At 44.3% G+C, this 27,271-nt stretch overlaps 1 protein-coding gene and 1 long non-coding RNA gene across 5 annotated transcripts; one reads left to right on the top strand and one right to left on the bottom strand.

Moving 5' to 3' along the window:
- Nucleotides 1–20,206: 20,206 nt before the first annotated feature.
- On the bottom strand, nucleotides 20,207–23,036 carry LOC127340904 (putative cysteine-rich receptor-like protein kinase 20). Its single transcript, XM_051366679.2, has 7 exons — nucleotides 22,103–23,036; nucleotides 21,915–22,016; nucleotides 21,654–21,784; nucleotides 21,251–21,461; nucleotides 20,840–21,080; nucleotides 20,596–20,746; nucleotides 20,207–20,509 (listed from the first exon to the last, which is right to left on the bottom strand). Exons 1-7 carry the CDS (start codon nucleotides 22,863–22,865, stop codon nucleotides 20,207–20,209), a joined length of 1,902 nt encoding a protein of 633 aa, XP_051222639.1. The 5' UTR covers nucleotides 22,866–23,036.
- On the top strand, nucleotides 20,621–23,750 carry LOC127340905 (uncharacterized). 4 transcript variants are annotated; one of them, XR_007875006.1, is made up of 4 exons: nucleotides 20,621–20,754; nucleotides 20,865–21,003; nucleotides 23,120–23,152; nucleotides 23,592–23,750. It is a non-coding gene; the product is annotated as an uncharacterized lncRNA (long non-coding RNA). The 4 variants fall into 4 exon arrangements; XR_007875007.1 differs by having other exon boundaries at nucleotides 20,865–21,509; XR_007875005.1 differs by lacking the exon at nucleotides 23,120–23,152.
- Nucleotides 23,751–27,271: the final 3,521 nt, after the last annotated feature.

Here is a 27,271-nt window from a genome sequence, read left to right as displayed (position 1 = left end):
AAATGAACCTTGCACGGTTACCTATGATACAATGGTAGGATCCTTTTTCACACATGTCGAAGCTTTAGGATCCCATCGCCCAAGATTAAAGGGCCTAACCTGGCAGCCTTACGATATACACAACCATACTACGATATCTATGGTGATGTTTGTATATGTTTTGAATGACGTCACCAGACTACACCGTGATATCGATGCCTTAGATTTTATCTACCTCGCAGTTACCTATGTGTTCCACGCCGGGGTGGTTACCAACATTACAACTTTAGGATACCATCACCCAAGGTTACCAACTATAAGATATCAATGCATTGGGTTCATCTATCCACATATGTCGAAATGAATCTTGCACGGTTACCTATGATACAATGTTAGGATCCTTTTTTTCATACATGTCGAAGCTTTAGGATTCCATCGCCCAAGGTTGGCGAAGATATCATAAAGTTGTAACATAGGTAACCACCTCGACGTGGAACACATAGGTAACTGCGAGGTAGATAAACTCTAAGATATTGATATCAGAGTGTTGTAATATAGGTAACCACCTTCGAAAATACATGGTGAAACCTGGGTTCAACGGAACCTGATTTAGTGTAGCGCCCCAAAATCCGTATTTTCGGATTTCCAAAAATTCTAAATAAAATTTTGCATCTAGAGGATACACGTATGTATGTGGAGTGCCAATTATTTAACTAAATTTGAAAGTATATAGCTTAGGCAAAAATCACAAGTTTCAAATAAATAGTCTAAAGAAAATTTCCTCCTCCCGAAATTTTTGTAACTTAGTGATCGCATAACTATGTAACTTAGTGAATGGGTAAGTTTAATCGGGTTCCGCTGAACCCAGGTTTAAAAAATCCGCTTTAAACCACCTTGACGTGGAACGCATAGGTAAATTTAGGATAACTTCGCGAACATTACAGCTTTAGTATACTTTCGCCAACATTCAAAGGACTTCTCCGTGCAACTATACGATATTAATGCCGTATAATTTCATATATCACTTAGATTTAATGGCGCCTATGTAATTGTCAGACGTTTTGATGGAGAGACTGTTTGAAATATGTAAGTTATGACATATTAGGATTCTCTACCAAGATGACTTATATTCTCTCAAATTCTCTTATGTTTGTGATAGATCTGTTGATTACCCCGCAACACTGTATAACAATGAATGTGCCGACGGACTAGCTATGATTTGCTTATATTTTAAGCTTGTGAGGAAAGTAGCTGTGATTTCATGCCAATGGTCTTGAAGAGAATCTGTTGCAGTATAGTTAATGGTTGTCTCTATGGTTTGTGGCTACTTCAGTGACGGCTCTTGCAAAGAATTTGACGGTCCCCAATCGGCGACGAAAATGCAACTGCTGTTGCATATGCAGGGAATCGTTATAGTGTTGGTTTTGGACTCTGCAGAATTTCTGCTTAGTACAAATGTATCAATCAATCGATATGGAGAGCCAAAGAATGGCCTTAACATATGGTTTCTAGAATTAATATCTGCTTATACTACAAAAGCAGATGTTTTTCAGATGCTGCCGGGAATGCTTGCTCTCTGCAGAAATCACACTGTTTTATTCTTTTGCGAAAATCAAAGAACAAGAACAAGAAGAGGTCCTAGAAATAAGAGATCATACAGTGTGATGCAGATCGGGGAGATCCTAATTATGGATCTGAGCTGCTCTGTAACTAACATCGACAATGAAAAGAACTAAATGGCTCAGGTGAACTGTACTCAATACCCGTGCTGCTGGTTACTCTTCGAGAATTTTCAAAGAACTTTATACGTTTTCGACGATTTTTAGTTGCATTATGTTCAAAAAAAGGAAGCGAACATTTTTCATTCGGACGAAATAGTCGAATTCAAAATGAGTTGAACTGAAAATGCAAAAGAAGACAACGATCAAACTGGAAATGGATAGGTACATGTGGGCCGGGGGGAGTGTACTTCTTGCTGCCACCTTGTACCAGGAAGGGCGGAGAGGTACGAGTGGTGGGGGTAGACAAGTACCGTGCAATACCTTACAGTTTGCTAGGCTTCATTACATATACGCAGCATGCAGTCAACGCGGTGGGGAAATCTCCAGCTGAACCCACGGTTGGAGATAGGGTCGGGCGCCATAACGTCCTGACGGAATGCGCGTCCCACATAAAGGGTTAGCGAACTGAAATAGTTTCGCCGGAAGATCATTTCGTGAAATACTTTCACTAAAGGTTATTTTTATGTAAATCGCCCCACGCCGTGTGCTGGCTCCCGTCTTTTTTCACCGGGGACTAGACCCTCTCCTGCTCTCGCCGGTTTGCCACCCTAGCCGCTCGGGTTTGCACCCCGGGACTGGAGGCGGGGGTAGGAAGCCTGCGGCGGGCGAATTTGCCTCTGCCGAGGAGTGGAGCCGAGCTGTTCCGTGGATCGATTCACCGCCCCCGGTTAGGTGAACGGCTAGGGGTTCACCGTCGGAGTGCAAGCTGAGATACCGCCTCGTGGGGGAGCGGGTGGCTCAGGGGGACCACCTCTGCCACCCCCACGCCCGTAAGATGACGACTACGACTAGGATGGCTTCTCGATGGACAGTGAGTGGAACAAGCATGATAGACGGAGGAAGAGCAACGACAAGTCCAAGGATAAGGAAACGGAGAAGGGCCCGGCGACGGCAACCAATAGGAAGGGTACCAAGGGTGTGGATGCGGGTGGGCAGGGCTCCATGTCGGCGCCTCCGCTTGGGAAGGGGACGGTTGCCAATGAGCCCACCTTTGACCAATATGGGTCTAACCTGGGCAGTGGTGCGACACCCTTCTCCCTCTCCTCGCTCGAGGGCCTCAGAAGGGGGAAGGCGCAGGTGACGGTGGACGGGGCAAATGCAGGCCGTGCGGGCCTCGATGGATCCTCCGTATCCACGGTGACTGACCCGGTGTCCTCTTGGTCAGTGGACATCCCCTCCTCTTTGGGCCCGCCGGCCAAGATGGCGAGGCTGGAGGTATCGTCTGGGGCAGTGGAAAAGGTGGCACTGGTGGAGGATGGGGAGGTGGGAGTGGCGACTGGAGGGGTGTGGCGGGAGCCGGCGCCACAAGACCTGCAGCGGGAGGCGCGGGTGGTGACCCCGCTTGCGCGTGGCCCACGCTCCATGGCCATCCCGTACGTGCGGAAGGCGGCACCTGCGCCGGCGTCCACGGTGCGCAAGAGTGCTCGGCACATGGGAGGTGCGTCGGCAACGACGATGTTGGGGAAGGCGCAACAGCTCACCGCCGGCAAGAACCTGGAGACCAACAAGGTCACCGAAAAAGGTATAGATTTCTTTGTCCTTGATCTTCTCCCTGACTCTCATCTTACGTCGGTGGTTAAGGATAGCTGCATCGTTTTTACTCCAAGTGCGGGATGCCTGGGGGAGGCTTTGTCGATAATTCGAGCTAAGGAACAGGTACAGGCGGCGCTTGCGGCCACGGCGCGATGGCTGAGGCTGGAGGCCAAGGCCTGTAAGGCGGCGGAGGCTAACGCTCAGGCTGCTGCTCTAGAGGGGCAGGGGACCCTTGACGAGCGAAATACCGACCCTGGGATGGGGTCGCCACATGAGGGGACTGGGAGGGGGAACCAGCTCTTCGGGCAGGATGGCAGCGACAGTGAACCGGTGCAACTCGACCACGCGGTGGAGGAGCAAGAAAGGGGTGGTGCGGTGGGACGCGCACTTGGCTCCCGCGCGGCTGCACCCAAGAGGAGGAGGAAGAAATCCTCACTAACGGTCCGGAAAGGGATGAGCAAATGTAGAGGAGCAGCATGAGGTTTTTCATCCAGAACATCCGCGGCTGGTGTGCGCCGGGACTTCGCACACAGCTCAAGGACATCTTTAAGTCGGATAGGATAGATATCATCGGGCTGCAAGAGACCATTAAACAGGACTTCTCCGAGCAGGAGTTGCGCTAGCTCGAACACGGTGGCCAATTCAACTAGAATTGGGTGCCGGCTGCGGGGCACACGGGTGGGCTCCTTCTAGGGTTTAGAGATGAATGTTTTGAGGTCGGTTTTTGGAGGAAGGGTTCCTTCTTCATCAGTGCAGATGTCTTACAACGAAACACCAACCTCAAATGGAGGTTTATGCTAGTGTATGGTCCGGCGGACCACTCAAGGACTCTGAAGTTCTTGGGTGAGCTCAAGAATGAAGTCTCTAACTGCCAGCTCCCTATTGTGGTAGGAGGTGACTTCAACCTTGTTCACCGAGCGGAGGATAAGAGTAATGGGGCCGTCAATTGGCCTAGGGTGCGCTGATTCAATGACGTCCTGGCTAGCTTATCTTTGAGGGAGATTTGCCAAGCAGGGGCTCGATTTACGTGGACCAACAACCAAGCCGCGCCTATACGGTCGTTGCTAGATAGGGTTTTCGTATCCCCCTCGTGGGAGATGAATTTCCCTCTCTGTTCCCTCACGGCGGTGACTAGGATTGGTTCGGACCATTGACCGCTTATCCTTGACAATGGGGAGAAGGGTCTGAAACGTTCCCCATGCTTATTCTTCCAGACGTGGTGGTTCGGGGTACCAGGCTTTGGGGATCTGGTGCGGGGTAAGATTCAACAAGCGATTGGGTCCGCAGGGCCCCATGGCTCTAGTATCGACCTCTGGCAACATATTGCTCGAGGCCTGAGACAATTTCTCAAGGGGTGGGGTGCCAACTTGGGTAAGGAGAGACGTGTCTTCCGGGAAGACCTGATTAAACGCATTCAACAGTTAGACATGACCGTAGATTCGGCTGGGCTGCATGAGGAGGGGTGGACTCTCCGTTATAGCCTGGAGGACCAGATTATTGCCCTGGACAGCCTGGAGGAGGAGTACTGGAGACAAAGGAGTAGGGTGCAGTGGACGCTGAAAGCAGATGCGTGCACGGCCTACTTCCATGCCTTCGCCAATGGGAGACGAAGGAAATGCATGATTCTCCGCATGTTGACGGAATCTGGGGAGGTTTCGCTGCAACAGGATCTGGTTGACCACATCTACGGGTTCTACCAAGGGCTCATGGGGGCAGCGGGGGAGGAGAGAGTCTTCTCCCTCGCCCCCGACCTCTGGCCGGAGGAAGCGCGTGTTTCAGAGGGGGAAAACAGAGAGCTGGAGCTTACTTTCATTGCTGAGGAACTGGATGAGGTGCTTGCTAGCATGAAACCGGACTCGGCCCCAGGTCCTGACGGGCTGCCGGTGGCTTTGTTTAAGAATTTTTGGGAGATTCTTAAGGGACCTATAATGGCTATCCTGAACGACTTTTCTCTAGGGAGAGTTGACATTGCGCGTTTGAATTATGGCATTATTTCTTTGATTCCGAAGGTTAGAGGAGCCGACTCCATTAAACAATACCGGCCTATAGCACTCATTAATGTTATTTTTAAATTCATTGCAAAGACGTATGCGTCTAGGCTGACCCCGATAGTCCATAGGACGATAGATAGGAGCCAGACTGCCTTCATTAAGGGACGCTGCTTACACAAGGGAGTGTTAGCACTCCATGAGATTGCACATGAACTTCGCATTAAGAAGCTAAAGGGATTGATTCTTAAGCTGGATTTCGAGAAGACATATGACAGAGTCAATTGGGATTTCCTTCGTGAGGTTCTGCTGAGGAAGGGTTTCTCAGTGGGTGTCGTTCACGGACTGATGCACAACTTGTCTCGGGAGGGCAAACTACGATCAATATCAATGGAGAGATTGGACCATACTTCCAAAATGCACGTGGGGTGCGCCAGGCGGAGCCGCTATCCCCTATTCTCTTTGACTTTATGGTTGATGCCTTAGCGGCTATCCTAGCCAGGGCCAAGGAGAGCGGCCCCATCCAGGGGGTTGTGCCGCACTTGATTCTAGGGGGTGTCACTCACTTGCAATACGCGGACGATACGATGATCATGATTGAACTATCATATCTTGGGATCGCGAACTTGAAGCTCCTCTTGCTTTGCTTTGAGAACATGTCGGGGCTTAAGATTAACTTTAATAAAAGTGAGGCCGTTGTCATAGGGGTCGGCGACACCGAGAGGCCAAGGGTAGCTGACAATCTCAACTGCAATCTTGGGAGCCTCCCGGTGACCTACCTAGGGCTGCCGGTTTCGGACAAGACCTTGTCGGTTGCTGACTGGCACTTCCTAACGGAAAAGGTGGGCTATAGGGTTGACCCATGGCAGGGGCTTTTTCTGGCATCTGCAGGGAGACTGGAGCTTACCAACTCATGTCTCTCGAGCCTTCCGATGTTCGCCATGGGGATTTACCTCCTTCATGAGATGACACACGGCGAGATGAATAAGTCCAGAGCCCGCTTCTTTTGGGAAGGGGTGGGTAACAAGAGGAAGTAACACATGGTAGACTGGGCTACGGTTTGCAGACCCCGGGAATTCGGGGGGCTGGGAGTCATCAACACGAGGCTCATGAACATTTCCCTGATGCTCAAGTGGATTTGGAAACTCTACCATGGTGCGGAGGGTATATGGGCGGACCTGATCAGAGCAAAATACCTGAGAGGTAATGATATCTTTTCTCGTTGGTGCCAACTAACGCTAGTTTTATTCCGCATTTGTTAAGCCATAATCGAAAGAGTTTTAAACCGCCTATTCACCCCCTCTAGGCGGCACCCGTGTCCTTTCAATTGGTATCAGAGCCCGGTCTCTCATTTTAGGCTTCACCGCCTTGAGAGTAGTAAGGATGTCGGCTAGAGATTTAGTGCATGATCACACTTTTATATTCAATGGTACACATTATGATGTTTGGAAAATTCGTATGCTTAGTCATTTTCGGTCCATTGACCCTCATATGGAGTGAATTGTAGATATAGGTTTTTCTCCTCCGATGGATTCCCAAAATCTATCTTTAGAGGATGAGAGAAATTTATATCGCAATGCTCAAGCTTCTAATGTGCTTGTTCATGCTTTGAGCAATGTAGATATTTTTGCAATCTTGCCTTTCCGGAGCGCTCATGATTTATGGACTAAGCTTCAAGAAAAATATGATGTGTCCAACATTGTTGAGGATGATTGTATTCCCTCCACTTCCGGCCATGATCAACTTTCATCCACATCACCATTGTGTTGCAAGACACAAGGAAATACCAAGGTGAGTGGTGATGACCATTGCAATGTTGATGGTGAGCCTATTCTTGATGATCCTTCATCTCTATCTCATTGCAATGCTTCATCTTTGGACTTAAACACATCTAGCACTATAAATGATTCACATGCTTGTGTTGATAGTCCTTGCATACCATGTGTTAAATGCTCATCTAAATGCCATGGTGATATGCTTGCTATTTCTTGTCGCCATAATATAAATGCTTCTATTTCCTCTAGTTGTTGTGTGTCTAACAATGTAGAGGAAACCGAAGAATCCATTGGTAATGACAAGACCTCGAATGGAGCTTCAAGTAGCTCTTCCTCTCCATCATCTCGAGTTTCTCATATATGCCTTATGGCTAAGGCTTCTACGGTATCTCATACCTCAGAAGCTAATTTTTCTCATAATGATGAAGATGAAGTACATGAAGAAGAAGAGGAATTGATTTCCTCTTTACATGACAAGGGTGAGGTTTTTCATCGTGCTCTTCGCAATAAGAAAATTTCTTGCTCTAAATTTGTTGAAATCTTAGTTTTTGCTATTGAGAGCCAAAAACTTATTGATATGCATGAGAACACCATATTAAAAATGGGTGCTATCGAACGCGAGTATGCCGATGAAATAGGCTCTCTAAAAGGATGAACTTGAAGAAGAACAAACCACCAAAGAAACTCTTGAGGAGATCTTTTCTCTAGAATTGTCTAGAATAAAGGAAGACCATGATAGAGATCTTGAAGTGGCAAATGATCTAAAGCTAAAAAATGATAAGCTTGTGTTTGTTAATACTAAACTCCTTGAGGATTTTGAGCAACTCAAAAATGGTTCAAGGGTCGTTGAGAGTGCGCTCACCAAACTCACCGAGTCACATGAGCAACTTAAAGCTTCATATATAAAAGAGCATGCCAACTTGCCTTCTCCTATTGCTATTAATGATGATGCTTGTGCTACTAACTCTACATCTTGTGAAACATCCATTTTGAAGGAGAATGTTGAGCTAAGGGCTCAACTTGAATTGCTAACTAGTAATTATGGGATTTTGGAAGAAAATCATGGAAAGCTCTCTAGCTCCCATGATGATCTTCTAGTCTCCCATGATAGGCTAAAGTTAGCTCATGAGGCTATCATGTCAAAGGTAACATCTTGTGAGCCTCATGTGGATACTAGCACTATTTCTCAAAATGCTATATCGCCATGTGCTAGTCCTATTAATTCATCTACTCATAGTATTGCAAAATCTTGTGATGAATTATCTTCCTTGACTTGTTGCTCTAACAATGAAGTTTCTACTTCTTCTAGTATTTGTGTTGTTACTAACCATGTAGAGGAAATCAAAGAGCTCAAGGCTCAAGTCACTTCCTTGAAGAAAGAATTGAAAAAAGGGTCATGGAGGGAAAAGCAAACTTGACAAGATGTTGAGTGTGCAACAATCCCCCAATGACAAGAACGGACTTGGATTTATCTCGAACAACATGAAGAAGTCCAAAAGCTCCAAGAACAAGAAAGGCCAAGTACAAGTCAAAGACCCGGCCAAGATTGTTTGCTTCAAGTGCAAAATTGAAGGGCATCATGTTAGATCTTGCCCATTAAAGAAGAAGCCTCTTAGTGAGAAGCAAGAAGGGAAGTGGCCTCAAGTTCAAGGCCATGCCCAACCTCGGGTTGAAGAAAGACCACTTCCCAAGAAGAGTCAAGCTAATGCTCCCATTGTGGAGAAATCAAGTGAGAAGAAGGAGAAGAGAAGAACTTGCTACATATGCCGTGAGAAGGGCCACATCTCCTCCTTTTGCACTATCGGTACCTCATCCAACCCTATAATCATTGATGATGTTTATTCTCTTAGCAAGGATGAGGTTGGCAATGTGTTTGCCAAATATGTTGGTGCTCAATGTGGTGTCAAGAAAAGAACCATTTGGGTTGCCAAACCTATTGTGACTAACCTCTTAGGGCCCAACTTGGTTGGGGACCAACAAGCTAAAACTTTATAAATAGGTGGAGGATGGAGGGCATTGGAGACTTGACTATATCATGAAGAATTAAGGGATCTTCATCAATTGTATTGTCTCAAGTCAAGTCAATTGGATTATCTTGTCTCTATCATATATCCAATGTTCCTCCTTGTGGTAACATGTTCTCAACTTATTTACATTGAAAGTTACTCGCCCATTTGCATGTGTTGGTTTTGTACCTTGCATATGCTTGTATATGTTGTGCTTCCTACTTGCTTTATCTTGAGAAATCAAGTCTATGTATGTTAGGTTGCGCACCATGTATTTGTGTGCGTGTTGGAGCCTCTTTGCATCTTGTTGTATCTTGTATGGCTCTTATGAGTGATTAATGGACTATCCCATTTTGGGGGAGTGATATGCACTTGGGAATGTCATAACCCTAAAAATGTGTGTACATGAGGAATACCACTTAGAATTGATATTGCAAGATTATCTAGTCTCTATGTGGTATTTCATCCTCATGAGAAATTCAAATTCTAATGTCCATTAATTATCTCTAGTTGGTTCTTTGTTGCATTTGACAAAATAAATTCTCTATCACATTATGGGGGAGTATTATGCTTTGTGCATATTACAAGCCAAGAAAATGTGTATATTTGAGGTTGTGTCACATAGTATTGAAATTGTAAATTACCTCGTTCCTATGTGTCATGTTTTGCTCAAACAAGTCCAAATTTGCTTAAATAACCTTCTTTGCTAATATCTTTGTGGATCTTGTTTGTGAGAGTTTTTCTTGGCATGGTTTTTCACAATGGGTGTCTCATATCCTTTTTGGGAAATCATGTGCTTCAAGTTATGCTATTCATTGCTTTGCATGGTGATGTAATCAATTGAAGCTATCAAGAAACTCTCGTTGCATGATGGTTAACTCGTATCTTTTACCATATGCTTTCTTTGGTATGAAGATGATCTTGGATATACTTGGAAACTACCACCGGGAAAATATTTCCTAATACCTCTAGTCCTAGGACAATTGGCAATATATTACGAGGTAGATATTTATTGATCATCTTTACATTGGCTCTTGTGTACATTGCCTAATTTCTTGCCAAGAGATTGTTTTTAAATCCCATGTGTCTTTCTTGCCTTTTATGGATCTTTTATCTACGTGAAATTTTCTAGTGTTTTATTAGATATAGTTAGAGTGATGATTCCACTTTTGTGCATTTTGTATTCAAATACAAAATACTAAATAATGCACTAATCTTGAGGGAGATCTCCTATATTTATTAGAATACTACTTTTATGATCCTATCATTTCATTGCTTGATCTTTATCAAGTATTTGATGTTGGAAGACAAACCTTTTCCTTTCGGTACTTGTGCCATTATGAAAAGTGTAGAGGGTTTGGTTTATTTGTTGGAACCGTGCTCTCTTTTGGAGTTGGTTATCTCATTCCCTTTTTTGGGATTAATTAGCTTCTTATAATGAGATAAAACCTAGAGTCTATCTTGTGTTGATTTGATTCTTTGATATAATTTGGACAACTATTGTTTCTTGATTTAATTGGTGTTTTGTCCAAATTATATCTTCCTTTGGTTCTTGAAAGTCTTGTGCATGCATATCTACTATATGTATATTGTATGGCATGCTTTGCTTTCTTTGTTCCAATATATAGGGTAAACTCCAAAAAAATCCTAAATGAGCTAAGATGTGCATGAAATTCAATTTTCATATCTATATGAACATATTTATGTGGAGTTTGTCCTATATGTTGTAGTGTCTCTAACTACTTTGGACCCAATTAGTTTGGGGACCATATTGTACTTACCTTTGTGTTAGGTACAATGGAGATGCATTGGATGCTTGTCTCACTCTTGAGAAGAAGTGGTTATCCAATGGTAATTTGAGGCAAGCTTGGATGATCAACGAAATCATATCTACTACATCCACACCAATGCTATCTCGGTAACAAGTATCTTCTCATGAATACTCTTCTAGCATCCAACCTTGTGGTTGCATCTTAGCATGAAACTCTTAATTTGCAAATATTGTGCTTCTTGCAAAGATCTTAATGAAACCTCTTTATTGCTAATGTGAGTGAATTGAGATGAGCACATATGTTGGGAAGTATATAAAATCATGTCATGATTCACCAATCCCAAATATGTCTATCTAGCAATTTATTGCATATCAATTCCTCGATCTTCTCACATGTGCAATATTGAAGAAAGTGCGAATTGAGTTATTTGTTTTGGTATCCTTTCTTTGTGATACTTGTTGCTTTTCTCGAAGAATCACAACTATCTTCTTTCCCTTGTTGATATTTGTGATGTCCTTGATGTGTTTGTGTTTGAAGTTGATTAATGTACAATAAGATAAAATTGAGCCTTTGAGCATGCTATTAAGCAAGGATCTTATTGGTATATTGCATGACTTCGTTTTAGATATCATGTTTTAATTATTTTATATCTATTTTGTGTGTACATGTTTCTTTGTGGATAAATATCTTTGTGATATTGTCTACTTAGAGAAACTTATACACATAAGAGATGATAATTTGCCACTTGATATCTTATTTAATTGTTATGTGTTGTTTGGTCATGCTAAGCAAAATCATTCGTTGAAGACTATGATGTTGCTATTTTCTCATCCTTGTATTAGTCTTATAATATGCTTGGCCATGCCTCTCACATATCCTTCTGGTTGAGCCTCTTACTATGGTATCTCTTACTTATTGCTCAACCATTTATTTGCTCCAAGTGTTAAGCTTAATTTCTTATCTATGGTCTCTTGCAATTGTTTGTATTGTTGGTAATGAGGGAGTGAGGATTCCATGTTATGCATATTATATTCAAATGCAACATTTTAATTTATGCATGTACCTTGGGGAGCTTCTTCATTTTACTTAAAGTACAATTTTGCTTTGATCATATGAGTTTATTTCACTTGGTATCTTTAGTTTTGAATGATATTATGGGAGTGATGATTCCATGTTTGTGCACCCATATTCCAATTTAAGTTGTCTATTTGGTGCATAAACCTTGGGGAGTTTCCTCATATTATTTAGAGCAATCTTCTTGATCTTATCATAATATCTATCTTTGTTTTGGTATCTTCTTTGTGGTTCATTTGGTTGCTTGCTTCATTTGTTGAAGCTTCTTGACTTTGTTATATTTTTGCAAACTTTGATCCTCTCTATAGTGTGATTCCTTCCGAATATTCGTCATTGCATACGTGCATTTGATTCCACTCAAATTATGAGAAATGAACACGGTATGGAGGAACTCTCACTATATTGGCCTTCTAAATTTTTCACCCATTTCAGCAATTGGTAACAATGGGCGAGAAGTTTGGAGGGTTTAAGGAAATTTGGTTATGTCTTTGCTTTGTGCTTAAGCATGTGCCTTTCTTGCATTGCATCTTGTTGCTTTGCATAGTTGAATATTTAGAGAAACTCCACTAGGCTTTGAATGCCAATGTATGCAATGAAATTCAAGTTCATTCACACATGCATATATTATGGGGGAGTTTGCTCTATGTATTCAACTTGTTTGTTACTTAAATTCCTTATATAAACCCCCTCAAAGAGATTGTCAGCAATTACCAAAATGGGGGAGATTGAAAGTGCATGGAGCCCCCATGTGTGGTTTTGTTAATTAATAACAATACCTATGGACTAATGTTTGCATTAAGTTATATTTGTAGGAGTTTTCCATAGGAAATGCTTGAACCATATGTTGGCTTCAAGGTTGCAATAAGAATAAATTGATGAAGAATATTAAGTGTCAAGTATGTCTTGAAGATGAAGATGAAGTGAGCCCTCAAGTTTAACTTGAAGACATCAACATGATGAAGAATGAAGAAATGAAGTGCAAGTTCAAGATGAGCCAACTCGAAGAGATCATTTGCTTAAAGCTTGCCATCCATATGGTAATCATGGATATGTGAAGTTGCGCCGAAGAAGAAGTTCTCCCATGGTGGATTATGGGGGAGCAATCCACAAGACTTCGTCAAGCAAGCACTATCAAGAAAGGCGTTCCATCTTGCTGCGGTCAAGATCGTCATCATCGAGCTCAAGAGGAACGCGCAAGAGCTTGTTAATCTCTCCCATGGTGGATTATGGGGGAGCAATCCACAAGACTTCGTCAAGCAAGCACTATCAAGAAAGGCGTTCCATCTTGCTGCGGTCAAGATCGTCATCATCGAGCTCAAGAGGAACGCGCAAGGTTAAGGTTTGCTCTTGATAGGGTTTCTTTCTTATCGGTCTCATGGTGTAGATGGAAACCGGTTTATAGTTTAGTTGCCGTACTATCAAGAGGGCTCTTGAGTGAGTAACTCGATCGTATCCTTCGGAGAGCTCAAACCTTTGCATCCTTGCATCATCTTTCTTGGTTGTTATTTGGATCTTATCCATGTGATGTTTTAGAGCTTGTGCTTATTCTCATGACAAGCTATAGTTCATCGAGAATGGTTCTTGCACGGGCAACTTGTTGCATTTTCGAGGTTGGAGGTTTTACCGGTATGTCTTTTTTTTTATAAGTCAAACCTTTCATCATTTATTTCTATCCTACCTTACTGGACTATGATGGTTCCCTGCATGATCTTGTAGAGCTTGTTACTAGCTTCGAAACGAGCCCAAGATCATCTAAATCGGAGTCCGGATGCTCAAGTTATGAAATTTCATTTTCCTGGCCGGAATTTCCGGTGGGGGGCGGAATTTCCGGCCCTCACTTAGGCCGGATATTCTGGCCTGGTATTCCCCAACGGCTTGATTTTCTGGGGGGGGGGGGGGGGTATAAATACCCCCCTTCTTCCTCCTTGGGTTGTGCTTCTCTTACTCTCTCTCCTCCATTGTTGACCTTGAGAAGCTTGCTCTATCTCTCAATCCCTCCATGATTCTTGCATCCATTTGAGGGAAAAGAGAGAGGAGATCTTGATCTACATTTCTACCAATCGAATCCCTCTCTTTGTGAGTGGAATCCTCTAGATCTTGATCTTGGAGTTCTTTGTGAATTTCCTTTGTTCTTCCTCTCTTCTTCCCCCACAAGCTTTGGTAGCTTTGGTGGAAGTTGGGAGTGAAGGATTTGCCATTGCATTTGGTGCATCGGTTTGACTTCTCCGCGGTGATACGTGGAGGTGAAAGTTCGTGTGTATATTTCTTCGGGAGCTTGTTTCTAGAGCTTGTTCCTCTTAGGTCTTTGGACCCTAGACGGCTTAGTGGTCTTTGTGGTGTTCTTGGGGACTCCAATTAAGTTGTGGAGATTCTTCAAGGGCAAGGCCTTTGTGGCGATTTGTTGGAAGCCTCCAATTAAGTTGTGGAGATAGCCCCAAGCTTTGTGCGGGTTCGGTGACCACCCTAAGATTCCATAGTGGATCGAGGTCTCCCCCTTTGGTGGGAAGGGTCGAGGAGCATACGGTGAGGCCTTCGTGGCGTTTGGAGTGCTTTGTCCTCCACACCGCTCCAACAGAGACTAGCACTCGCAAGAGTGTGAACTTCGGGATACATCATCCGCGTCACCTCGGTTATTCCTATACCCGAGCTATTTACTTATGCACTTTACTTTGTGATAGCCTTCGTGTTTGAAGTTATATATCTTGCTATCACATAGTTGCTTGTATTGCTTAGCATAAGTGGTTGGTGCACATAGGTGAACCCTAGTTATATAGGTTTTGTGCTTGACAAATTAAACGCTAGTTTTATTCCGTATTTGTTAAGCCATAATCGAAAGAGTTTTAAACCGCCTATTCACCCCCCCCCCCTCCCCCCCCCCATCTAGGCGGCACCCGTGTCCTTTCATCTTTGATTTCCACCCCTATGTGGAAGGGGAAGATGAGGTTCCGTGGTCCCTAGAGGCCTTGGGTGAGTTCTCGACCAGGTCTATCTATGGACGACTAACGCAAGGGGCGGTAGTAACACACTTCAAGGAGGTTTGGAAGACGAAGGTTCCGCTGAAGATCAGGGTTTTTCCTGTGGCAACTCATTAGAAGACGGTTACCCTCCGGGGTGCAGGTGGCTAAGCGGAATGGTCCAACCAATGGGGTTTGCGCCTTCTGTGGGGAACAAGAGGACTGCAACCACATCTTCTTCTCATGCCATCTTGTGAAGTTGGTGTGGGCGGGAGTTAGGGAGCTCCTGCACTGCGACTGGAATCCGGCAGGGGCTGGGCAGTTCATCAGTCCCATCCAGAGTCTCTCGGGGTCCTTACGTAGGCTAGTTTGGTTCACCTTTGCGGCTCAATGCTGGGCGCTTTGGAACATTAGGAAACTAGCTATGGAAGGGAAACTTATCAACAACCCCGCTGACGTATTTTTTTATGCAGAGATGGAGGGTTCTGGTCAAACCGAAGGACCGAGGGCTGCTGGATGTGGTGATGGGCGAGGTTTGGAGTCTTCAGGCGAGGATGAGATCCGGCGCGTGAGGCCTCGGAGCAGCTGTTGTTTCTTTATCTAGTTGTTGTGTGTGGGTTGGTCTACCGATATCTTGTTGGCTCCTGAGGAGAGCTCCTCCGTGTTTGGGTGGTGTGAGGCAGGTAGAAGCCGCGAACGATGCGTGTATGATTGTATTGCTACTATGGTTGCCGTATGGCTTTATAAATAAAGCCGGGCCTTTGGCCTTATGTTTAAAAAATGGATAGCTTGCTCTTGGTATCTAATTTCCAAAACCTAATGAAACCTCAGCAATTTGAGAGAGCTCGACCTTGACTACGTAACCATATGCAATGATGGAGAAGAGTGGTGGACATCTCTAGCTAAAACAGTCCCTCGTCTTGAGGTTCTTAGCTTGGTGACGTGTCAGCTCTATGGTCCAGTTCACCAATGCCTTTCAAGTCTCAGTTCTTTAGCTGTGATCAGCCCCAAGGAAACAGCAACATTTTTGCTGGTCGGTTTCCAGATTTCTCCATGGATTTTGAAAATTTAACTGTGCTTCAACTTTCTAATAATAATTTTCAGGTGTGGTTCCCTCCTAGGATCTTCCAGTCAAAGAAACTGAGGGTGCTTGATTTGTCCGGGAATATGGATCTTCCAGGGAGTTTGCCAAGCTTTTCTGATGCAAGATCTTTACATAGTTTTAGATTAGATGAGACCAACTTTTCCTTTTAATTTTCTAAACTGAGCTCTTACAGCAACTTTTCATCACTGCAAGAGTTGGCTATTGATGCGAAATTTATTTCTATGGAGTTTCTCTCTTCATTCAATATTCTTGGGTCTTTAAGCCAATTGCAGCTAAGTGGTGATTTTGGGAGGACCAACCGCTGTGAGGTTGGACTGGTAGGTGCTGTTGGCCGTGTAGTTTCCGCCGCTGCCGCAGGCGATTTGATTGCGTTGCCGACGCCGGCATGAGCAGCAGCAGCCGCAACGCGCCCACCATGCTAACCATGTTCCTGGGAGGACCAGCCCCAACTTACGCCTCCTAATTGACTACACCAATGGTTTCTGCCGGCCCTAAATTGTCTATGTTTGTCGTTGTTTTTGTTAGGTTGATCTCTTTTTCGTGTGGGCCCAACGGCCCACCGGGCCCCTTGTGACCTGCGCCCTGATCGGGGGCGCCCAACCCATTATGGTTGGTGGGTCCCTGTCGCCAGCGCTATAAAGAGAGGTGGGGGCCGGCGGCTCGCAGTATGAGGTTCGTCGCGTTGACGTACGCTCCACCGACAAACCAATCCGATCTAGGGTTTAGCGTTGCGCCGACGGGAAGCTCCGCCGCCGCCGCCACGACCTCACCCACGCCACCGCCGTCGCCACCATGTCGACGTCCGAAGGTTCATCCTCTAAGGGAGAAGGTACGCCTCCTTTCCTCGAGCTCTCTCTCTCACAGTACAAGCAGATATTCCAACACAGTAATAGTCAAATACCCGCATAGGATCTACCCTAGTCGTTTCCTACTTTAACATTGGTATCAGAGCCATGCTAGTGTTGTAGATCGTATGTTTTCGGGTAGAAAAGTCACAAAAAACCTAGATCCCGACAGAAACCCTAACCCTAATCGGTCTAATCGGAACCAGAGATGGGGTAGAAGGGAAAAAGTACTCACCGGCCGTTGCTGAGAAGCACGCTGGCAAAGGGCACCGTCTCTGGGTCGCTTGACGGCGGTGCGCCCACCCTCGGGTGCACGCACGCGCCGGCAAGAGGTCCAGGGAGGTGCCGCTCCTATCGTCTCGCCGCAGGCTGCCAGGTTCTGGTGGAACATGCACAGAAAAGAGATAGGGAGGGGCTCGTCGCCGGCGGAAGGCTGGGCGGCACGGTTTTTTCTCCCCGCGGAGCACAGAGACAGAGACGCCGGGCATGTAGGACGCCTGGTGAGAGGAAAAGAAAGAAAGGGAAGCCCCGCTGAGCCGCCGCCGTGGTGGGCTCGCCGTCGCTGGCGTGGCGCCGGCCACGGGCGCTCGGGTTTCTTCTCTCCGCCGCCGCCAGGCCGTGGGAGACGGAGCTAGGGGAAATGATGTAGGGTTTTTCGGGGGGCTGGTCGTTCCAGCCGCTTATATATGGGCCAATATGGGCGCGGGACCGTCCGATCTAGATCGGACGGCCAGCGCGAGCTGCCACTCGCGAGCAGGCCGTGGGCCGCCAGGCGGGCCAGGCAGTGGTGCTGGGCCGCGTCTAACGGGCCGCGAGGAAACGCACCGAGGGGCGTGCAGACAGAAAACGCCAACGTGGGCTGTGGGCCGCGGGAGCAAATGGGCTGCGCACAGTGTTTTACAGCTTTCTGTTTTTAATTTTTTTAATTTTTCAGATGCAGTTTTTAGGCATTTAGGGCTGTTGTTTTTAGCCCAATTTTGTCTAGATTTTTTCTGAATAAATAGGACCAACGAAATATTTGTTCAGGCATTGAAAAGTGAAAGTTATGCCTCTGAAAAGTTTAAAAGTTAATAGTTTAAATTCATAGTTTCGGCGAGCATTTTTAAATGCAAAAGTGATGATTAAAATTCAAAGTTGAATAAAAGTGATAATTGAAACATTTATGAATCTATCATTTTATGACCAACGTTATTAATGGCATGATCATATTTTGTTGAAATAATGTGTGCATTTATCTCTGTTTCTGCCCAACGGTGATATAGTTTTATTTGCATTTTGCAATTGCATGTGTTAATTCGGACCAACGTTGGATTATAATATACAATTGTACTGTTCTCACTTATTTGTGGTTTTCAGGAGGGTACTACTTGATGAGCTGCATCAAGGATGTTCCCACCCTAAGAGGGGATAACTACACTGAGTGGAGGAAGAAGGTGGATTTCGCCTTCGTATGTGCTGAGGTGCACTGGGTGCTTGAAACACCGCAGCCCACAAAGCCAGCTGATCCTGTCAGAGATGACAAGGATGATGATGATGCATGGGATAGAAAGAAAAAGGATCATGGTCGTGTGGAGATGGCCTACACCCTAGAGAACAGAAAGTGACAGACATCCAATAAGAAATGCATTGCATTTATAAAGAACACAATTGAGAACGCCATCGTTGGCTCAATTGCAGAGTGTGCTTCCGTTGGGGAGCACTTGGAAAAGATAAAGAGCCAGTTCAAAGATGCAACCCAGTTGCTCAAGCAGCTGGTAACAGAAAAGTACACTGGAGATGCACATGGCATCAGGGAGCACATCCTCAGGATGAGCAACCTGGCTACAAAGCTGAAGCCCATGAATGACGACCTGGAGCTGAAGCCTGCACTTCTTGTTCACTTAGTCATGGCTTCATTGACAGCACAGTTTGACAACTTTGTTGTCAATTACAACATGAACCCTGAAAAATGGGACATAGAAAAGACTATAGCTATGTGTGTGCAAGAGGAGGATAGACTCAAAGCACATAATGAAGGTTCTCTAAATTATGTGAAGGACAACAAGAAAAGGACATTCACACAAAACAATAATGGCTCTCCTTCCAAGCTATATAGACTTCTGTCTGTGTTTCTCAGAGAATCGATGGCGTTGGAACAAATTAGACTTCTGCCTGCCCTAATTGTCATTGTTTGCCGTTGCTTTCACTTGGAAAAATGCAAAGAAAGTGTGATTATTTATTTCCCGTCTTTGTCAGAGAGTTAATAACTACCTATTCAGGTCTTCCATGTTTGGCACGGCCCGCCACTCATCCTTTACATGTCGCTCGGTCGCCATGGAAATGTAGTGGGTGACCTGGAAGGATGTGAAGAAAGTCTGCAGTGGCTTGCCAGTCTCTTGGCTGTTGCTTTCCAAATAGATATTCTGTTGCTTTAAAACATTTCACTTGACTCATACTCGGTCTACAGAAGCACTAGAATAGAGGATTTTTTTCAACAAAATAGTTTTTGATTAAGTCTAGAATAGACTATATTAGAATAGAATCGATTTCAGACACTGTCCAAATGGGCGGTATACCTCCACTAGATAACCCCCTCTCGTACGTCGTTTCTCTCTTGCCATCGTCATGACTCACTCTGTGCCTTTTCATGTTTACCAACGGAGCACCGTCAGAGACAAAGCAAACGAGTAATGTTTAACAAAATTTAGGATATCTTTTTGACAACAAGTATTTTCTGAATGAGGAAACTGTACAGGGAGGGCTGAATGAAAAATCTATGAGCAATTGTGACGTGAACATACCAAAGAATGAAAGAATCCACTTCATGACAGACCAATCATCACTACGAGGAGCATAAGAGTACTGAAACACTCAATTCACCGCAAATGAGAGATCGAAGATGGATCGATTGAAGATATTGGAGTCCACCAATTAGACTCCAATAACTAGTAGCCTCATCAGTACCCAAGAGATCGATCAAGTTCAGTCGCATAAAGGCACTCAGTAGACACACCATGGCAGTGTGGGCCGGCCACACACACTTTCCATGTCGCTTGGTCCCTTGGAAATACAGTGGATGGCTTGGAAGAATGAACATAATTTAGCAGTGGTCTGCTAAACTAATAGTTAATTTGTGAACTTAAATTTGTTCACTTCACTCACATTTGGTCTACCAGGTCAAGGCTGTCAGTAATAGAATAGAGTTTTTTTTCAACAAAATAGTTCTAGATTAAGAAAGGGAGAAACAAAGGTATCGAAAAACAGCTAATGTACAACTAGCTTGGAAACCTTCTTTCCACTGTAGGGTACACAATCACACATTTGAAACACAACTTAAACTTACGCATTATGCAACATTTATGTTTTTATGAATACTAAAACTGGATAATAAAAGTACATAACGTGGAGAAAAACACTATCTTGGAATTGTGACAGATATGGTCATGTCATTGAAACTGTATGACTCGAGAGCAGTGGACGACTCTTCATTTCCCACTCTTACATTGATATATGCTGGCTGCTTAGGCTCGTCCAAGATCATAGTCCCACTACTTAACATTGAAACAATATCTCCCATTGTTGGTCGATCAACTGCGTTCTCTTGTACACACAACAATGCAATGTTAATGGACCTCATCATCTTTGCTGAGTGACTATCGGGCACCAATGAGGCATCAACGAGATCAATCCACTTTCCTTCTTCCCATAATTTCCATGCCTGTTTGCAATTCCATTACAAAAATTAGGTTGTGTATCAAATGAAATTAAAAATTTACAAACTTAAGTTTGTGTGTATAAGCTCACATGTCCAAGCAGATTGATGAAATCACCACATTGTTGGTGACCAGAATTCCGTTTTCCGCTAAGGATCTCCAAAATGACAACGCCAAAGCTGAAGACATCGGACTTAATAGAAAAGATGCCCTTCGAAGCATACTCAGGGGCCATGTAGCCACTAGAAAGGTATATGATACGCGTCAAGATTACTTTTCCTTGTTAAATTGTAACATGTATAATTGCAATTCGATATTTTTTCTATGAAACTTACTATGTGCCGACCACTCTTCTTGTAGTGTTTCCTTCGGTGTCATTTGAGCTAAATATTTTTGCTAGCCCGAAATCTGAAATTTTTGGATTCATCTCACCGTCGAGAAGAATGTTGCTTGGTTTAAGATCTCGATGTACGACAAGCAACCGGGAGTGCTTATGCAGGTAAAGAAGTCCATGTGCTACTCCCTCAATTATTGCTACAAGTTTTGACCAATCCAGAAATGCTCTTTTATTCTCATCTACACATCAATTAGATATCAATATAACAGGATAAAAACACCCATATAAATGAAATAATTTGTAGAGTTGAATTAACAAGGGTTGAGAAAAAAAAGCTCGAATAATCTTTAGTCATTCTGATGCATGAACAGACGATAATTAAAGTTCACTAAGAAATGCAAATGCATACCGAAGATGAAGTAATCCAGACTTTTGTTTGGCAAGTATTCATAGACCAACATTTTCTCCTCTTCTTGAGAGCAACATCCCAAAAGCCTAACCAAATTCGTGTGCTGGAGTTTCGCTATGAGCTGGATTTCATTTTGGAACTCTGTGAAACCCTGTCCTGAATGTGAAGCAAGTCTCTTTACCGCTATCTCCAAACCCTCTGGAAGCTGGCCCTGGGGAAAAATATCTATTCAAAAGTTAGGCTCTTCCCAGCCTACATGGTAACTAATCCTCCACTCCGATTTAAATTTCATCAGCTAGGTTCAAATTCAATGTAGATAGACTTGTTTTCATACAAGAGGTAGAATTAGGTTGCTAAATAGGCCACAATAAAAGATGAAAATCTCACGAGCCTACTAATTTACCTTGTAGACAGTCCCAAAGCCACCATGTCCAAGTATGTTTTCTTCTGAAAAATTTCTTGTGGCCTCTAGTAGCTGCTCAAATTCAAACAAAGAGAACTCCGATTTTTCCCCCTGCCGCTCCCTCCTTGATCCTTGTGGAACATTATTATTAAGAAATATCATACTCGTAGCGTTATTACCACTAATTTTTTTAAAAATATTACCACCAACAGTAAAGAATGCAGTATGACGAAATAACATTCCACTAAATAATTAGCATACCTTTTCTTTGCCTTTTAAGCCGGCGAGAGTAACAGATGAAGAGGAGAAATGCTGCTACTGTTAGCGGAACTACAACTGCGGGAATTGCCCACATCATGTTCCCTAATATTGACAGACATGTAGACAATAATGCTAATTAGCGTTGAGGCTCTGACCTGTACAGTATTTTATTTGCTACTCCAACTTACTCTTGTGTTTGGTCAGAGTTGGAGCTGGTGCCGGCGGTGATGGCAGACTTAGCAGAGGTTTGGCATCATAGAACTGGTACGCCTCGTACCTAAAATAACACCGTGTGACACCCATCTGTCCACCCATGCGCAGGGCCATGGTGGAGTTGACCATGCTGAGGAGACGGCGCAGGCATGCCGAGCAGTCGTCGGTAGACAGGTCTGGTGTGCATTGCACCTGGGAGTACACCTTCGGGTAGGTCGTCACCCTCTCCATGTCCATGACCCCGGTGGCGTACCGCGTCGGACCCATGCTGACCGCCTTCTCCACGGTCGCCACCAGCAGCTCGCGAGTGAGGCCGACGATGAGGGAGATGTCCCTGGAGACATTCTTGATGTTCCAGTCCTCAAAGGGCGGCGTGCTGTCGCCATATCCTCCTGTGGTATTCGACGGTGCCGCTAGTATGTCGTCGTTGGCACTGTAGACAACGATACAATCCCTGTAGTTGGAGCCAACTCTGTCGCAATTCGTCAGGTTTAGCGCTTTATTGAACCAGTTGTCGATGCACCCGCCACAGGCGGAGCTGTCACCGCGGCATAGCGCGAGCGCATAGACGATATCGGGGGATTGGCCATAGGTGGTGGTGGTGAAATGTACCGGGGAAGAGGAGGCGTTCTTGGAGAGGGTGCCGGCGACGGCCTTCACGTTGTCGCAGAACACATCAGCAGCCACCAGAAACGGTGTGAGTGGGAGGAGCAGGATGATGACGCCAATGGCCGCCATGGCAAGCTAACACAACTAGCTGGCTACAAGACTACAACAAGTACTCGTTTTTCTTCTGCCAGATGATCAACACAGCGCGCTTATGTATCAGCAAATCACCAATAGTCACTTGAAAAAAAACCACTATAATCAGTTGCTTTCAGAACCCCTGCCCCTACTAGTCAATAAGAGTACTACATCATTACGTTGAAACCAAGTCAATAAAAGCACCAATCAGTCTTAATTTCTTTAATAATTCACTTGGTCTTGAGCAGGTCATGCCGGCTTGCGAGAATAGAAAATTTCAGGTTTGTTTTCTTCCTTCTTTCCAAGAAAAAATTGCACACTAATTAGCTAGGCTGTGTACTTTGGTAATTTATTCCTTCCAAATTCTACTCTGTTCGATTAATCTGTTCCTCACTAGTTGTGTTTCCACTGCTTGAAAGGCCGGCCATCAGCCACTTGGAAACAAGAACACAGGAAGTCCGGAACCTTTTTCAGTTATTAATTACCGCACTGGTCATGTCAGTTGTTTTCAGTTCTCACTGGTGGACACGTACCTTAATTAGTTTGAAACAGTCAAGGCAACAATCACGCTTAATGATAAGCATCATTTATATAGCATTTTCTAGCACTGATTATGGCCTTCAAGCTTTGTTTTGGACATAATCCGGGGTGCAAAAGTATGCTAAAATACTGAAAGTTGTCGCAAAGAGCAAGTTACAGTCTGTTTCTATCTTTGTGCAGGAAAGTGTGAAAAGCCATTATAAACTACCAAATTCAGTGAGGAAATGGTCATCGCTGCATCTTGCCCGTGTTGGTGATCTTTTGCTGGAAGGATTATGTATTTATGTGAAGAATAGCAAGAAGCAAGGAAAGGGAGATGAGATCGACACCACAGCTGGTCCGAAAAAGAGCAAATAGCAGAGCATATGACTGCTACAGTAGTCAGTACATAAAAGAGAAGAAAAGATAACTTACAGGGGCTAAAAGATGAAAAGCAAGGATCAATTTGAGGAGAGGAGAGAGATTACAAGGAGTTGACAGCAAAAAGGCTGGATCACGCAATGTGCATGACCTGCTGCTACTCCACCACGCGGCCAGAACTGAAGACGTGCGACACTACTCTTCGTCAGGAAGAAAGGGGAGGTGAAAAGAGGGGGCTGGAGATCATCCATCACCAACGAGAGCAGAGGGCGATGGAGATAGGGTTTTCATCATCGCTCTCACTGCTGAGTCACATCACCAACACGCCACCACTGCTGCAACACGCTGCTTCCCTACATTACAAGGTGCAAGCTCCGTCCCTTGCGTGACACGACCTGCTGCTCATCGCCAACTCCAGCGCCAGCGACGGAGACCATGGCGACCTGAAGCTCTTCTCCCTGCGGTCCCTGCTCCTCCTCCTCTTCAACAAACCTGAAGCTCTCCATACTCGCCTTCCCCTGCTCCGACACCGCACCGGCAACGCTAAGATCAGCTCCAAGTTCTTGGTGACAAAGTCCTGGCCTAATCTTTCCCTTGTCTTACCTTTCTGTTGTATGCACTGGCCTGTGGACAAGAGAAGTTGTCAAAGTTCATCAATGTTTTAGTAGTTGATGCTTGTAATACTGTCATCATGCGGACCATCGTGCTGTGATCTTGTGTTGATTGATGTCGCATCTGCTCAGTTTAGAGCATTTGTTGTTCTCTGTGTTCTTACTGAAGAAAATGCAAAAAAAAAAAAAGTCAGTTGCCTTGTGTTATGTTGGGTTAGTTTTCAGAGACAACAACAAAACTCTTTCCCTGTCTACCAACAATTGCTTATTAGCATGTACCTCATGCTTGCTTGTGATTTGTTAGAATGGTGAGATTCGTCGGTTGTCATGTGATTTCATCAAACAGTTCAGAGTTTTAATTCTTCAAAACCCAATTATTTAGACCTACCTATTAGAAACTGAACTGTTGCTAGTTTGGTCAGTGAGGAAGAACGATAAGAACACTGTATTTGCATCGACCACTTAATTCCTTGAATCCTCCACTTGTTAGAATATTTTTTTAATCTTTTCATTCATTCTTTGTCCTCCTTTCACTCTGCCTCCATTACAGCCTACCCACGTGCAGGGGGTGCTGGTTCCGTTTGGTGAGCTACTGGGCTGTCTGACTTTTTTTTTCCAAAATTCTTTGGATTTCTTCCGCCGCACAAGTACTTCCCATACATCTGAGTAAATCTGTGGGAACCTGGCAAAGGGATGTTAGTTTGGGCCCATGACCTTTTTCACTATTGTGATCTTCCATTGCTGAAATGCGTGTTGCCACAAAGGTCATCAGGACTACCCGATTAACACGCTTCTTGTGTTCGTCCTTGATGATGAAAATACATAGTCCATGATCTCCTTTTGGACAATCTCACAGTGTCTTCGGGACTTCCTTGCTCTCCAGTTCTCACCTCGGTGGTTATATACCCATGGGCATCAGCAAACTTGTGATGTCATGTGTGATTTCCAATTCTCACTCCTTGGATATTTCTTGTAGCTATGATATCATGCGTGTTTTCCAATGCAATGGTGAAATGGATAACTTCCTCTCGGTATCTAATTTCCAAAACCTAGTGTGGGAAACCTCAGCATTCGAGAGAGCTCTACATTGACTAGGTAACCATATATAGTGATGGAGAAGAGTGGTGCACATCTCTAGCTAAAGCAGTCCCTCGTCTTGAGGTTCTTAGCTTGATGGCGTATCAGCTCTATGGTTCAGTTCACCAATGCCTTTCAAGTCTCAGTTCTCTAGCTGTGATTAGCCTCCAAGGAAACAGCAACATTTTTGCTGGTCCGTTTTCAGATTTCTTCATGGATTTTGAAAATTTGACTGTGTTTAAACTTTCTATTAATTATCTTCAGGGGTTGTTCCCTCCTAAGATCTTCCAGTCAAAACAAAACTGAGGGTGCTTGATTTGTCCGGGAATATGTATCTTTCAGGAAGTTTGTCAACCTTTTCTGATGCAAGTTCTTTACAGACTTTGAGATTACATGAGACCAAATTTTCCTTATCTAAACTGAGCTCTTCCAGCAACTTTTCTTTAATGCAAAAGTTGGCTATTGATGCAAAAATTATCTCTATGAAGTTTATCTCTTCATTCAATATGCTTGGGTCTTTAAGCCAATTGCAGCTAAGTGGGTCGGGCTTTTGGTAGGACCAACCGCTGTGAGGTTGGACTGGTAGATGCTGTTGGCTGCATAGTTGGCGCTGCTGCCGCAGGCAATCCCGATAGCGTTGCCGACGCCGGCATGAGAAGCAGCACGCCTCCTACTACACCAATGGTTCTGCCGGCCCTAATTGACTATGTTTGTCGTTGTTTTCACTAGGAAAAACACAAGGGAAAGTGTTACTGTATTATTTATTTGCCAGTCTTTGTAAGAGTCAGTAGCATTGGAACAAATTAGCCTTCTGCCTGCCCTTTGTCTTTGTTTGCTGTTGTTTTCACTTGGAAAAATGCAAAGAAAGTGTAGTATTATTTATTTCCCGTCTTTGTCGGAGAGTCAATAACTAACTATTCAGGTCTTCCATGTTTGGCACGGCCCGCCATGCACACTTTACATGTCGCTCGTCACCGTAGAAATGCAGTGGGTGACCTGAAAGAATGTGAAGAAAGTCTGCAGTGGCCGGCCAGTCTCTTGGTTGTTGCTTTCCAAATAGATAATCTGTTGATTTAAAACATTTCACTTGACTCACACTCGGTCTATAGCAGCACTAGAATAGAGGATTTTTTTTTCAATAAAATAGCTCTAGATTGAGGACAAAGGGTACCGCATTTGGGGATGACTTATTCGAGATCGTTCCTTGTGGCAATCGATTTATATGTTGTTTATCTCTTGCCATCGTCACGACTCTATGCATTTTCATGTTACCAATGAAGCACCGTCAGAGCCAAAGCAAACGAGTAACTTTCAACAAAATATAGAATATCTTTTTGAAGACGAGTATTTTCTGAATGAGGAAACTGTAGTTGTACACGAGGATCGAGGGCTAAATGAGAAACCCATGAGCAATCATGTCGTGAACATACCAAAGAATACACTTCACGGCAGACCAACATCACTCTGAGGAGCATGAGAGTACTGATACACTCGATTCACGGCAGATGAAAGATCAAAGATATCAACATCAATTGCAGATATTCGAGTCGTCCACCAATTAGGCTCCAATAGGTAATAGCCTCGTCACTACCCAAGAGATCAACATCAGTCGCAAGGTGCTCAGTAGACACCATGGCAGTGTGGCCGGCCACACACACTTTCCATGTCCTTGGAAATATAGTGGATGACTTGGAAGAATGAACATAATTTAGCAGTGGCAGGCTAGTCCGTTGACTGCATCTTTCCAAATACTCCTAGTTGATTTGTGAACTTAAAATTGCTCACTTCACTCACATCCGGTCTACCAGCTCC

Source organism: Lolium perenne, chromosome 3 (genome assembly GCF_019359855.2).
Source record: "Lolium perenne isolate Kyuss_39 chromosome 3, Kyuss_2.0, whole genome shotgun sequence".
NCBI classification, from domain to species: Eukaryota; Viridiplantae; Streptophyta; class Magnoliopsida; order Poales; family Poaceae; genus Lolium; species Lolium perenne.
Note: the sequence above shows the minus strand (reverse complement) of the source record. Positions and strands in the feature narration are given on the sequence as shown.

Excerpts from the sequence above, each read along its gene's own strand:
- LOC127340904 (XM_051366679.2), bottom strand. The coding sequence starts at position 22,865 with ATGGCGGCCATTGGCGTCATCATCCTGCTCCTCCCACTCACACCGTTT. Across the intron at positions 22,017-22,102 it reads AACTCTGACCAAACACAAGA|GGAACATGATGTGGGCAATT; the intron begins GTAAGTTGGAGT and ends TGTCAATATTAG. Across the intron at positions 21,081-21,250 it reads TCTGGATTACTTCATCTTCG|ATGAGAATAAAAGAGCATTT; the intron begins GTATGCATTTGC and ends ATTGATGTGTAG.